Source organism: Glycine soja, chromosome 4 (assembly GCF_004193775.1).
Source record: "Glycine soja cultivar W05 chromosome 4, ASM419377v2, whole genome shotgun sequence".
In the NCBI taxonomy this organism is placed as follows: Eukaryota; Viridiplantae; Streptophyta; class Magnoliopsida; order Fabales; family Fabaceae; genus Glycine; species Glycine soja.
The window spans coordinates 44,936,897-44,951,092 of NC_041005.1; the positions used below are offsets into that span (position 1 = coordinate 44,936,897).

General features: G+C 30.5%; 2 protein-coding genes across 2 annotated transcripts; both read left to right on the forward strand.

Annotated features, from left to right (window-relative positions):
• The first annotated feature begins 226 nt into the window (after positions 1 to 226).
• Positions 227 to 2,757, forward strand: LOC114409834. Its single transcript, XM_028373466.1, has 6 exons — positions 227 to 588; positions 723 to 836; positions 1,452 to 1,532; positions 1,685 to 1,857; positions 1,982 to 2,078; positions 2,357 to 2,757. The coding sequence occupies exons 1-6, from the start codon at positions 346 to 348 to the stop codon at positions 2,468 to 2,470; spliced, it is 822 nt and encodes a 273-aa protein (XP_028229267.1). The 5' UTR covers positions 227 to 345; the 3' UTR covers positions 2,471 to 2,757.
• A 7,247-nt stretch (positions 2,758 to 10,004) lies between these two features.
• LOC114409835 lies at positions 10,005 to 13,520 on the forward strand. Its single transcript, XM_028373467.1, has 8 exons — positions 10,005 to 11,132; positions 11,541 to 11,574; positions 11,688 to 11,915; positions 12,172 to 12,261; positions 12,370 to 12,435; positions 12,526 to 12,617; positions 12,718 to 12,765; positions 13,123 to 13,520. Exons 1-8 carry the CDS (start codon positions 10,762 to 10,764, stop codon positions 13,238 to 13,240), a joined length of 1,047 nt encoding a protein of 348 aa, XP_028229268.1. The 5' UTR covers positions 10,005 to 10,761; the 3' UTR covers positions 13,241 to 13,520.
• The last annotated feature ends 676 nt before the right edge of the window (positions 13,521 to 14,196 follow it).

A 14,196-nucleotide genomic window follows, 5' to 3' on the forward strand; every position in this document is an offset into this window, starting at 1 on the left:
ATGTCCCACAAATTCCCCATAATACCCTCAAAGGGTCTGTTTTCCCGTCCCAAATCGAAAATCCCCAAAAATACCCAATGGCTAATTTTGGCATCTCACTTTTTAGATATTTGTTCATTTATAGTACCACGCTGACACGAATCTATGATTAACCGAAAATAACGGTGGCAGCCCTAAATCCAATAGTAATAATAATAGAAGAAAAAGAAAACCCGCGGAAAACGTGCTAGCACACATCAATAAAAGTGCCAAAGCTAATCATCATTCTAATTCCATTCTACTATCACAATCTGATTTGATTTCGGAGCTGTGGGTTTTATTGAAAAAAAAAAATTAGAAGCAAAAATGATGCAGTCGTTGATGAGCATGAAGGCTTACGTGGGTACGAGGTTACCGATTTTAACGAATTCCGAGACGAGTACGAGGAAGCAGCGCGTGAATTGTCCGAACCGTAGGAATGTGATGGTTTCGTGCGGTTCGGAGAGGAATGGGAACGAAGGAATAGGTTCGAACTCAGGTTCGTTTATGTCTCCGAGCCATAATTACGCGATCTTGAAGCACCGGATGGAGAAAGCGGCCAAGTCCGAGGTTAGTGTTTTTGTTTTTTTTTTTTTAAGGAAGGAAAATGTTTTTTTTTCTTTTATATTATTAATGAGGTTCGTTGGTGGTTCCTCGGGTTTTGGAGAGGGGCTTCTTATTTTATGGAATTTGAAAAACGGTAGTATTACGAAGAGGCTTCGAGGATTCGTGACTCGCTCAAGTGCTTCGAAGATGAGATTCCTGTTCTGCGTCTGAGGAGATTGTTGAAGGAAGCCGTTGCTGATGAGAGGTTTCAGGTGGCTATTTTGTACTCATCTTTCTTTCAATCATTTCCTTTTTAATTAAACTAATATTTTTGCATGTAGATTATATTACACAAGATAAGACCATTGTTTTTTTCATTGGAAGTGATTTTGTGTTGATTGAACTTCCTGTCCCTTCTCAACCATGATAGTTAGGAAAGATGACAAGTTTATGCTGCTTTTTACATTTATTGGACTATCTTTTGTTTCTTCTACCCAATGTTCTAATACACATTTTCAACTTTGGACAAAAATGTGTTTTTGTCCCATCAAGATTTGGTCAAACTTAGTCTTTGTTGGTGTATTTTAAAATTGATAAATATGGTCTTCGTATTTCTGTAATACGGTGGAATTAGTGATAAGGCGTTAGGACTCAAAAAATCAGAATTCATGACAATTTTTTTTGTAATTTTAAAATAACTGCTGTTTTGTTACTCTGGATTGTTTCTTTTAAGCCTGGGTTTGCAGTAAACACACACATATACATATATATATATATATCTCTCAAATTGTCAAGATGTAGCCTGTTTTCCATTTTTATGTTATTGTATATGAATCTTCCAAAACTGCATTTTGACAACCTGTTTTACCCATTTTCTTCATTTGCAGGACGCAGCTAGATATCGTGATGAGCTAAAAGAAATTGCTCCACATTCTCTCTTAAAATGCTCAAGTGATGCGACAACCTTGGTATGGAGACCACTTACTTTTATTAAATAGATATATTCCTATGAATTCCTAAAGGAAAGAACTAATGAATTCATATTTCATGTGAGACATCGCATTAACATAATTGTAAAGTAAAAAATGAACTTAGACAGTTTCATTTTCAACTTGTTCAGGGAATCCGGGTCCAAGTGAAGAGTGCATATATAGAGGGCAGAAGTCAGCCTTCAGAGGAGGTATATTCCTTTGAATATAGAATCAAAATTACCAATAACACAAACCGCCCTGTTCAACTTCTCAGAAGGCATTGGATTATATCTGATGCTAATGGGAAAACTGAAAATATTTGGTGAGTTAATTGTTCTTATCCTTGCTATCTATGTTCTTTATGCTTTAATGGTTGTTTCATTTTCTTTTATACTCATGTGGATTCAAGTTTAAAATAACTTCTGTACTTCATTTTTCGCGTGCAGGGGAATTGGAGTTGTTGGTGAACAGCCAGCTATCTTTCCTAGGAGTAGTTTTGAATTCTCTTCTACATGCCCATTAAGCACACAAAATGGTAGAATGGTAAGAAACTTTCTTTTATTTCCCCCGCCCCCTTTTTATGGAATTCTTTTTTCATTATTTCATGACTACTTTCATATTATTACAGATTGAATCTGTACTATCATTTTAAACATGCAACACTCTCAATTGTGTTTTCTTAGTAAAAATTGCATATTATGACTCTCCTCATTGGATACCCCTTCTCAAAGTTTTGAATACATTGGTTGCCATTTTGATTCACAATTGATTTCAACTTTCAAGTATTTCTAGATGCTTAACTCTCTTCTCCTATAATGCAGGAAGGTGACTTTGAGATGATACATGTTGATCGAGTAGGCTCAAGAGCATTTAATGTCGCCATTGCCCCTTTCTCGCTCTCTCTACTAGGAGATGGTGATGGTGAAACTACTTAAGATAGAACGGTAGCATCACCTTCTCAGATTGTTCCAAATAAGCATTCAGAACATGTCATTGGAAGATGTTCTCACAGCCATATTAAGAAATTAAAGCTGGCTATTTGCATCATCTGGTTGTTGTGAATTAGTGATTGTAAATGTTTTGCTGTACAATTTTCTTTGTTTATTTTATTTTCTTTTCTTGTTTTGGGGCCAGAACCTTACAGATATATGTATGTATGTTGTTGTTGAATGGTGGGTAGAGAACCCCATAAAGAAATCAATTTTCATGTGTGTATATATTATTATTGACATTTCAAGTTGTATTATGCTTTCAATGAAAAACACAAGTGAAAATGGATAGAAAGAGAATTGATGATGTAATTATTAGTAATTATAACTTGGAGTAACCAAGAAGGCGAAGTGATTTACATGCTGTTTCGCGTTGGACTCTTGCTAGCATTGTTATCAAACAATTATATCACTAAATTGAAAAACAAAATACTAGGATTATTTAATTTGAAGAGAACTAGAACAGTTGTCACTTATATGAATTATATTATTTTCTTTTGTTCCATTATAATTATCATACAAGAAAAAAAAAATATTTCAAAATAATTTTATTTTAAGTTTTTAATGTAATATTAATTATATTTTTTCACTTATATTTTTTATAATATTAATGATGGTTTATATAAAAAATATAATTAATAATAATATAAGATTAATTTTATAAATTTATTTATTTATTTATTATTATTATTATCCTTATAAAATTAACTAAGATGACTATTATTTTAGTAATGTGGAAGTAATTATTAACAATGAAATGGTCGGAATTGAAGAAACACGTTGAATTAATATGTTTCTTTGGATAGGTGTATGAATTTGTGGCTGTGAATTTTACGTGAGAAATAGCCATGCATATATACTCAACTTATGTTCTAATCATGCGATAATCATGAAAATTAGTATCAGCCCTTAAACTAGGAAACGCATAAAAAACAAGATTCTTCCTGTTCTCTAAAATTCAACCTCATCTTCACTATAGAGTCTTTTACGTTCACAACATTCTATCTTTTCCAGTCGTCACACAAAGCATCCCAAATTTGATGTCCCAGTCCTTACGTTCAACGATTCATGCATAAAAACACATCACTCACCTCCTCCCCATAATGTTGGTAAATTAAAAGCTAAATGGGGTTCCTCTCTCAGGTGCATATATTCAACTTACCACCGCGCAACATGAAAAAAGGATATCTACTGAGTTTACATATGCAAAAGAAACTGTTAGTTGCTTCAAAGATATTTACATATAAACATTTTCTAATGTTCCAAAACAAACAACAATGTATTTGAAGACATTAATGTCTTGGAGTCACCTAAGTATAAGACAAGACTATCTCAAGAATCTCAAACAGCTACTTATTTTAATTTATTATTCCCTACGTTTTAGAAAAAAAATTTGTTTCAAAATATGTTATTTTATAAAATCAATGCTACATTAAATATTTTTTTCCAAGACTATCTTTAATAAATACTTAGTGTAAGTAATACATAGAAAGAATAAATGAATCATTAATTAGAAAGATAAATGATATATTAGGAAGTTATCTAATATTTTTTAAAAAATTCAATAAATTAATTAAATTCCTTAATATATATTTGTGCAAAAATCTTAAAAGTCATATACTCTGGAATGAAGAGATAATGAGTTCAGCAAACAATCACAAAACAATCATTTAGCTACTCAACCATCTTTTTTTTTTTTTTTTGAAACTCAGTCTTACCTTTTTTTTCCTCAAAATTTTGTTGTCATCATGATAAAAGTAGAGAACATAAATAAAATTATATGACCAAATGAAAGAATTTGTATTTTCATAGTCGTAAGAAGATAATCGTCCTTTTTAAAATGGAAAATGAAAAGAAGAATGATGTTCAACCATCTCTCCCCTTCCTCAAGATAAATGAAGTACCAAAACTTGTATGTGATTGAAATAATGAGGGAAAAAGATGGCTAAGCAAAAGTAACCCTTAAAATTAATGATACCGGAAAAAATGCATCTTAATACTTGATAAAATTTTAAGAAAATAATTATTATGCGAAAAATTATTAGAAAATTAAAACAATTTGCGCTTTGAGGGTTGATGGGTTGTGTTGGCGCAAGACCTTTGAAACTTGAAAGATCCGTCCGTCTGTCTATGTCTCCATGAGCCTGAGGGGTGCTGAAAGTAAAGCTCTCCGAAAAAGAAAAAAAAAAAAAAACTCTGTTTTTGTTTCATTATCTTTTTCCTCGTAATTTTATTATTATTTTTGGTGACTTCTTAAATTTATTATAATATAATAGTATTTATATTAAAAGTATAAAAGTTATAACTTTTAATTAAGTCTATATATATTCACCAAATTAAGTGAAATAATTTCTCGTATTTCTACCAATCTCAATTATTTACTTAATTTGAAATTTATAATAAAAATACACATAAAGCATAGATAGTTGTTTATAAATATTTATACATATTTTTAGTTTGACCGTGACTAGCTGGTAAATTTGTTTTTCTTTTCACTTGCCAAAACAATAAAAATTTCCATCTTCATTACTTTATTGATTAAAAAAAGCATATCATTAGGGTTTGAAAAAATATATATGCAACAACTTTTATGATATGGAGAAATTCACTTGAAGAATAATTTTTATAGAGTTATTTTTTTATTATTATTTTTTTATATCTAATGATTAAGATTAGTTAATTATTACAACTATTAGATCTTAAGAAATAAATAGTAAGGATATGAGAAGTAACTCTTAAAAAGAATTCCTCCTCTAATAATGATTTATATTTATTTTTAGAGCTACTTTGTGACCAAATAAATTAAAAGAGAATGTCTGATCATTATAAAAGCATTAACCATATAACTGATATCAACAGTTATAATTATTAAAGCAAAGGGAAGGATTTCAAAATCATAAAAATAACTTTTCAAGGACCTAAAAAAATCATGAAAAATTAAATGATTATAATGAATTGAAAAAGAAATTAAAAAAAAAATCATTACAAAAGATTAATTGTATGGTGAAAAGCAATAATGGACATAATTAAAAAAAAAATCTGAAAGTTTTAACAAAGGATGCCTCTCGTTAATTAATAATGAGCTTTAGGCTTATTGTGATTGCTAAGACGTCCCTACTCAAACCATTTTTTCACCAAGTTCATCGAATCCAAAACATAAAAAGCATGTTTAGCAAGAATATTAGATATTATTCTCACAAACCAAAAATCATGTCTTGACTTCTCCTTCAACTAAAAGCTTTCGCGTATATATCCAGTTAATAACTCTAATGTGGTTGGTTAGTGGTGGCTATTATTTTCCTGTCCATCAATAATAACTTAATTGATCCAAATTGATGAGTTAGAAGCCAATTAATAAATGTCATTGTTAAAAAGCCATAAATTGTGGGGAATATTCATTGAAATTTTGTGTTCCCCGAGGGTGAGGTTAATGTTGCCCGCTGTCACAATACTGTGCCACGTTGCCACCACTTTTGTACAAACCCAACCAAGCCCCAAGGGTGAAGGCATATTCCATTTTACTATTTGCATGTGTACTATTTGTAGGAATAGGACCACTTTGGAAATCCAAAGGCAACAACTATTATTTCTTGTCATCCATGCTTTTGTATATGTACCCAAGCAAATATCTAGAAATCTAAAGAGTAATGCTATATCTTTTCTAATTCATCCTCCAACCAATCTTTCTAGATAAAAAGTAAATATATATTTAATATTTCAAAATTATAGAATATATTTAATATTTATCATAAAAGAAAGTACTACTGTCATAATCATTATCATCATTATTGTGACTATATATATCATTCATGAAATTATTTAGTTCATGACCATACACATTAATAACTCCTATAAAAATAAAATACAATTTCAGAAACATGTGTTGTTAGTTCATAACAATACATGATCAAAAGCGCGTGACTTTTTAGTAAATATAAAAACTAAAACTACTGTATTAATCTTTTATAGGGACTAAAACTAATATTTTAAGAAACTAAAAATATATTATATGCATTTATAAATTAAATTATAGAGGGAAAACAAACATAAGGAAAGAGATAGTTTAAGTTTGTTATTTTTCTTCCCTTTCTTCCAATATTTTTTTTATTTAATAAAATAAAATTAAAAATACCTTTCTGCGTCTCTTTTCTTCATTCTCTCTAATCAAACAGATCATCAATATGTCAATCATTATTGCTTAAATTACTGAAATAAAATATCAATTTTAACTTAAAAACCTAATACACTACACCTAATTTTTTTTCCTTTGCAATATTGCACTTTCAGTTGCCAATTTTTGGATAAAGAGTGTTTGATATCCTAGGGATATATGAATCTTTAAAAAGTAGAGAGAAAAAAAATTGAAGAATTGATGTGATGTAAAAAATATAAAATTAAGGTATAATAACAATTAATAATCAGAATAAGCATTTTTTCAGTCCCATCGGTTTTATTTTTCCCTCATCCAACCACTTGCAATACAAATATTATTGATGCTGGGTTTTAGTTTATAGTTATAATTATAAATATTACATTATTTTGTTTTGTATTTTTAATATAAAAGTAAATAACTTCAACTTATTCTCTGTTTAGAATCTGTTTCCAAAAATAGAGAAAACTCTGTTTAGAATTTACGGACTTACAAATCTAATGTCGAGTTTGTGTGCAGAAAAACATCTAGGTCAGGATAATTTTTTTAAAATATTCATCATAAAAAGTGAAAGAAATTATATTCTTTCATAAATTAAAACCGACTCATGTATTTTAACTTTTGCAGGATTAAGAAAAGTTCTAAAAGTATTCAGATACATATAAGTTAATTTTAATTTATAACAAAATAATTTATCTTCTTATTTTTTATGAATATTTGTAAAACTGATCTAAAATGAGTTTATTTTTTAATTTTTTTTAAGATTAGTGTTTTTATGAAAGAAAAAACCTAATATATTAAGACTGTGTTTAGATTAAAGTTTAAAAAGTATTTATACAAATTATTTTAAAAAAGTAAACAAAATATCATACATGAGTTTGTGATATAGGGATGACAAAGTATACTTGAACCCGATATGTATATGCAAAAATATATGCAAGTGAGACAAATAATTATCCATAATATTGGGAGCGTTAAGGAACAAGTATATAGACTGCAAATAGGTAGGTATAGGTGTGGGTACGAGTACTATAGTACCTAACCTGCCTCATTCCGCATATATCATATATATTAATATATGTTATAAAATAGTAATATAATTTAATATATTATTATTTTTATATATAATTTTTTATGAAAAATAATTATATTTTTTATTACTAATACTCTAAGTCTCTAATCTCTAACCGTATATTAGAGAGTGAAAAACCCTATATTACAATGTTACGTGATTATCAAAGATCAAAAAATCTTAAACCTTTAATTAGAGTTTTTGTTAAATGATTACAATATTAATTTTAACAATCGTTATATCAGATAATTATTTTTTGTAATTTTATTTATTTATGACTCGAGTTTGGATAAGTCAATGTTATATTTATTTGTTTTTAATATTATGTGGGTATGTTTTTAATGTTATGTTTGAATTATTTAAAAATAAATTTTTACTTTAATTATAGTAATTATTTTAATTTTTTATTAATTTATTATTATTAATTGTATGCATGAATATAGTGTGAGTTATGAGTGTGAGTATAAATGTACTCAATGGGAAGAAGGATGAAAATTAAAATGATTACCAATATTCCATCCGGATATGAATATTATTTTTAAAGATGAGTAAGAAAACAAATAATATATAACCCTATCCATATTATACTCATTATCATTTCTGTGTAAAACTTTTTATAAAGTTTAAGTGCATAACATTTTTTTTTCTAATTTTAAACAAAAAATAGAATAATAAGAATGTCTGATGAGGAATTGAGAATTACGAAAGTGTGATGTAGTAGTTGTAATGCAATAGAAGCCGAGAGCACACCCACCAGTTGCATACTTGCATTTGCGTGGTATGTGGCCATATGCATCTATCATGCAGTCGCTGTTGCTCCTCCAATTCCAACAAGCCAAGGTGGTCTCAACGCTGAAGTGTGGACCCCATTCCCCTGACCCCAAAAAAGCATCAACAATTTCATTCTTTCACTCCTATTATGAGTTTATGACTACCACACTTTTTACATTCTTCACGGCCTTCATTCAATTCATTCCCCCAAGCGTTCTTTGTATGTTGCGGCAATTGTGTCCTAACAAGGTGAGGCCAGTAACACACATCAACTATAGTTTGAAGAACAAAATATAACTGTACGTGCTTAATTAGAAAATTAATAATTAAAATTTTACCGAGCATTCTTACAATTTTAAGGATAAAATGCAATCTTATCACTCTTCTTAATTTTTTATTTTAATTTGATTTTCAAGTTTAAAATTTTCATTTTAATTCTTTAAAATAAATTGTTATTTTATTTTTTTGCATTAAAGTTATAAATTTAGCTGACGTGACAGATACTCGTATAATGTGACATCTTTCATAATTTATCATATTATCAAATTATTCTGGTTTATTAATGAAATGAGTAACTTAGTGCATGTTTGAGAATTCTGTGGTGGAACCCCAAATGTAAGTTTGCCAATAAATCAGTTTCGATGCTTCTTCGTTCAGTCATTTGATCTATCTGGAAAGTGTGTCACAGGAAAAAAAAAAACCAAAAAAATGTTACAAAATTTAAATGAAATTCATTAAACTTAACGAATGAAACAAAAATCAAAGAATAAAATGTGAGAACAAAAGTGTATTTTAGTCAAATTTTAATAATTGATTTTTTATCAATAAATATAATACAATTCACCTCCTTATTATAAAGGACTCAAATTAAACACACGTCCTTAGTTTGATGAAATATCCAAATCAATCATCATGTTCCAAACTATTGATAAAAAAAAAAAATACTGATCCTACTAAGATTTCCTACACTCTAATGCACCATACAATCTCCTCATCATTGTATCTGATTTTTACCCCTTTGTTTTTTCATTTGTGTGTCTCTGTCATCTCCTTCTGAGTTAGTTAAGCACTTCCTTCCTTTAACAGCAACCAAGGACTCACACAAGACACCTGTTCTTGGATTACGCCCTGTCCAAAAATATGTGAAGCATCAACACAACAAGCATCCCCACAACAAGCATCCCAACACAACAAAATCCAAAAATAAAATTACGCTCTGTCCCTTTTCCCTCTGTCTCTCTGTCACAATTTGTTTTTTAAAAAAAGTAAAAACAAAATTGGTAATCCTAGAAAACCCACAAGGCAACATGCATGTCTTTGTTTGGATTAATTTAAAATTTGCATGGATATATGGAGATCAAAACTTCAATCACATTTTAACAGGACAATAATAATATTGAAGTTAATTGATACAACATTGATTTATCTTAGAACTTTCCTTCTTTCCTTCAATAAATAAGTTAAAGTTAATAGCTATATAAAATAAAATCAAGAGAAGAAGCTTGTGCTCAAAGCACCATCCTTATCTTTCCATATCTGTAACCTTAAATAGTTTTTATTTTTCTACATACAAAAGCAAAGAAGCAAAGCATCTTCTCTTCTCGTACACATCCACATTGTCTTGCTTTTTCCCTTGCAAGTTTCAACCTTTTCCTTGCTGAAGAGTTTAGCTCCCTCCTTTTTTCCCCCTTTATAAGTCCATTGATGCACTATTAAAACTGTCGGTGTATCTTCTTTTTGCATAAAATTCACTTAAGTTTGGAATCTCTACGTAATCCAACGATTAATGTGGTCAAAATGGGTCAAGAATTCCAACTTTTTGGTTCTTGATGGCCCGAAATTTATGCACCTGTTCACATTGTGAGATGCATGTGAAACCCACGAGCACTTTCCCATTAAGGTCCTCTTGTGTTCATTTTGATTGCATGAAATGGCTCTCTTTTACTCTGGCGGTTCATTTGTTCATGAGTTTTAGCTCAGAGCCCTGTGTGGGCTCTGATTTGATTAGACCCTTTTCAAAGTTTCCACCTTTCCTTTCTGGGTGTTTTTGTTTCTGAGTGATCAATAGAAGGAAGCATTCATTTGGTTTTAGTTCAATTTGTTCATTTTCATTCATTCTTCAACAGCGGTTGTTTTTCCAACTCTCTCTTTTCCATCTTTTAATAATCTTAGGAAGTGGAAACAAGACCACCTCAACTTAACATTGTTACTTTGAGAAACACCCAAAAGAAGGTAAAGTCCATCATGGGTTTTCTAACAGGCTCTCACAAAGACTCATGGAAGCCAATTATGACTGCAAAGACAAACACTCAAAGCTACTGGCTTAATTGGAGAGTTTTGCTTTGTGCCATATGGATTCTGGTTTCAGTAATCTTCTCAACCTTGCTTTTATGGAAGTATGAGCGTTTGAGAAAACCAGCAAGGAATGGTAGCCGGGTGACACAACAAGAAACATCAGCAACTTTGTATGAGGATGAAACTTGGAGGCCTTGCCTAAAAGGAATTCACCCTGCATGGCTCATGGCCTTCAGAGTTGTGGCGTTTATCATGCTTTTGGTGCTTCTCATAATCAATGCAACTGTTGATGGAGGAAGCATTTTCTACTATTACACTCAGTAAGCTTTCTTCACTTGTCCTGAAATTATCCGTCTCAAAATTTGGCTGCTATTGTAAGGTACATCATGAATAGGAGCATTGTTTTCTGTTGTTTCCTGTTGGTGGGAACATAAACAAAAAATTTGAAGTGTACTGTGTTTCTATCATTGCTATTATTCTTTCTCTGCTCTTCGAGTTAAGCCTTTATTATCTTTGCGGCCAATCACTTGAGTTCAGTTAGTTAGGAGTCTAAATAAACATTCCTTTAAAGAAAGTAATTACCTTAACTGATCTATGATGCCAATATAAGAAACTACCATTTGTAGATAGAAGTCTGTTTCAACTCTTAACTCTATTGATTAGGCATATTCCGAGATTCTTTTTGGCATTTGATTTGAGTTAATTATTTTTAATGGTTTCTGAAACAGGTGGACTTTTACTTCAATCACCATCTATTTTGGGGTGAGTATAAATGCCCCATATCTTATTTTTCTGTAGTTATGTTACTCTTGTCTATAATTTAGTATGTAATTATCTTACATGCACTACTTGTCCTTGTGTGCTTGATGTTGCAGCTTGGATCTTTGCTCTCCATATATGGATGTTACCAACATCATAAGAAATCAACTGGGGATAAGGTTGATAATGTGGATGGAGATGCAGAGCAAGGAATGTATGATGCTTCTGCACTCCCACAAAGCTCTAATCCATCAGACCAAGAGAAAAGCCTCGGCGCCCCCGAAGAAGTTCTTGTACGCCAACATGCAGGCTTTTGGGGTTACATTTTTCAAATAATATTCCAGGTACACTTCTCAATTTTCATAGATCACCGATTGAAATGCAAGGCATAAGAGATAAGAGTTATCACTGTGATGAGTTCAGTTCATAGTGCATTGCACTCTAATTTTACCCAACATTGAGTAAAGAGATCAACATTCTGATTTTCCTGCTATACTTTGTTGCATGTCTCTTGTTTCAGTTTTGTTTATGAAAGTGGAAGGAAGTATATAGCTTTTTTCATCTACCACAATTGATTTTTGTTTGTTCACTTGTGAACAGATTAACGCTGGTTCCGTCATGCTCACCGATTGTGTATTTTGGTTCATAATTGTTCCATTTCTAACCATCAAAGATTACAACCTAAATTTTGTAAGTATCATATTTATGATCCCATGGACTCAAATTTTCTCCTATAGATTCTATCACATAATTAAGCTAGATAGCACTTAACCAATATGTTATATTCTCCTGTGGCAGTTGATAGTCATTATGCACTCAATCAACGCAGTTTTTCTTATAGGTGATACAGCTTTAAATTGTCTGGTAAGTTCCTGCATTTGATTCCATTTATTTCCACTTCCGAATCTCATGCTTCTAAAAATTCCTACCCTTTTATTTTTGTCCCCTCTTCAGAGGTTCCCTTGGTTTCGAATAGGATACTTTTGCCTGTGGACAGTCACATATGTGATTTTCCAGTGGATTGTTCATGGTTGCATTAATCTCTGGTATAAAGTCTTGAACTCTGTTGTTATACATAAGTTCATTATAATAAGAAGACATGTTATACATCATTGTCTAACAGAATTTTCTTCTCTGGTAAAACAGGTGGCCATATCCATTTCTTGATTTATCATCCTATTATGCTCCACTATGGTACGAATTTTATTTCTTCGCCGTTATATTATGTAAAACTGGTTCGTTTTTAAACACCAAAAAAGAATACTTAAAAGGCAGTTTTTTAATGTATCTGTTGTCTTGTTATCTAATCGGAATTAGAGTATAAAAACTTATGCTGACTTTTAATAATCTTTAATACAAACCTTTATTGTGTGGATAATCTAGATGAAACTTTAATTCTAATTAGAAAATATAACAAAAACAAAAAATTAATAATGGTATGTTTTGTCGTTACTACTTTAATGTTTGGCTAGCGCTTTTATGATGCCTGATCTATTAATTACTTGAATTAATTTGCTGACTTTTTTCATATGCCTTGTAATTGATATATAGGTACTTTGCGGTGGCATTACTGCATATTCCATGCTATGGAATTTTCGCTTTGTTAATGAAGCTGAAACACCATGTATTGTCAACGCGGTACCCGGACTCATATCAATGCGTTAGATGAATTCAGCTTAATTAGGACTAAACTACCCTATCTTCAATCTTCTAATCACCATAGAAAGAAGAAAGATAAGAAAGAGAGCAAAGAAGTGTTTCATAATATTATTTACTATTTAGCAATGGACAAATAAATGGCAATGTCTATTTTTTTTTCTTCCCAGAAGATTAGCTACTAGAATTTGGCTCTTACACTTGTCAAAGAGAAGCAATGTAATTAATAATGAATTTCTTAAGCACAGAATCTTGGACTATCCATTAATGTTAATTTTGAAATTCCATGATTATTTGCAACGGGCCATTATGTTTTTTTATAAGTTAAAAGCATTGGACTTGTGATCTCGGAAGTTGCTATTCTCACCACGTGGGTGAAATTTTTCTAAATTAACACTTCTGACAAAAGTATGATTTCATTGTATAATATGCAATGAAATCATACTTACCTTGTTAAGTTTGACAAACAAAATGAAGAATACAAATTTTTAAGACCCTAACACAAATTTCCAACACAATCAATATACAACAAGGTCAAATTGTGCAATATTTAAGAACCTATCCCGTTAATATTAGAGTACCAAAATTAATACACATAACATGAAAATAGAAAATAATAATGCATTAAAATGAGTCCCTGGAAATGTGTAATGCATATGAATATCCTTTAGTTGAATGAAATGGTATTAGTTAAATTGTATTAGGTGTTGCAAGTACAATTTTTGCCATGAACGAGCTTCAACCATGCAATATATACTTCATTGTGGTGCGATAGGAGGTAGGAGACAATCATCCTTAAAAAACCTAAATAATGATAGAAAATGATGAAGTTGAGTTAGTGAACAAATTTGCATGCTTACAATAGTAAACAGTCTTTTAAGTAGATTATGTGTGCATGCACAAAGTGACATTTGTAAAAAAATCCAATAGTAATAACCCGTTGTTGTGCAATAGATGGTGTCCGACTCC

Bases quoted from the DNA above. Each gene is read 5' to 3' on its own strand.
- LOC114409834 (XM_028373466.1), top strand. From the start codon at position 346: ATGATGCAGTCGTTGATGAGCATGAAGGCTTACGTGGGTACGAGGTTA. The intron at 589-722 runs GTTAGTGTTTTT...GAAAAACGGTAG, and splicing joins AGAAAGCGGCCAAGTCCGAG to TATTACGAAGAGGCTTCGAG. The intron at 2,079-2,356 runs GTAAGAAACTTT...CCTATAATGCAG, and splicing joins GCACACAAAATGGTAGAATG to GAAGGTGACTTTGAGATGAT.
- LOC114409835 (XM_028373467.1), top strand. From the start codon at position 10,762: ATGGGTTTTCTAACAGGCTCTCACAAAGACTCATGGAAGCCAATTATG. The intron at 11,575-11,687 runs GTGAGTATAAAT...TTGATGTTGCAG, and splicing joins CAATCACCATCTATTTTGGG to CTTGGATCTTTGCTCTCCAT. The intron at 12,766-13,122 runs GTACGAATTTTA...ATTGATATATAG, and splicing joins TCCTATTATGCTCCACTATG to GTACTTTGCGGTGGCATTAC.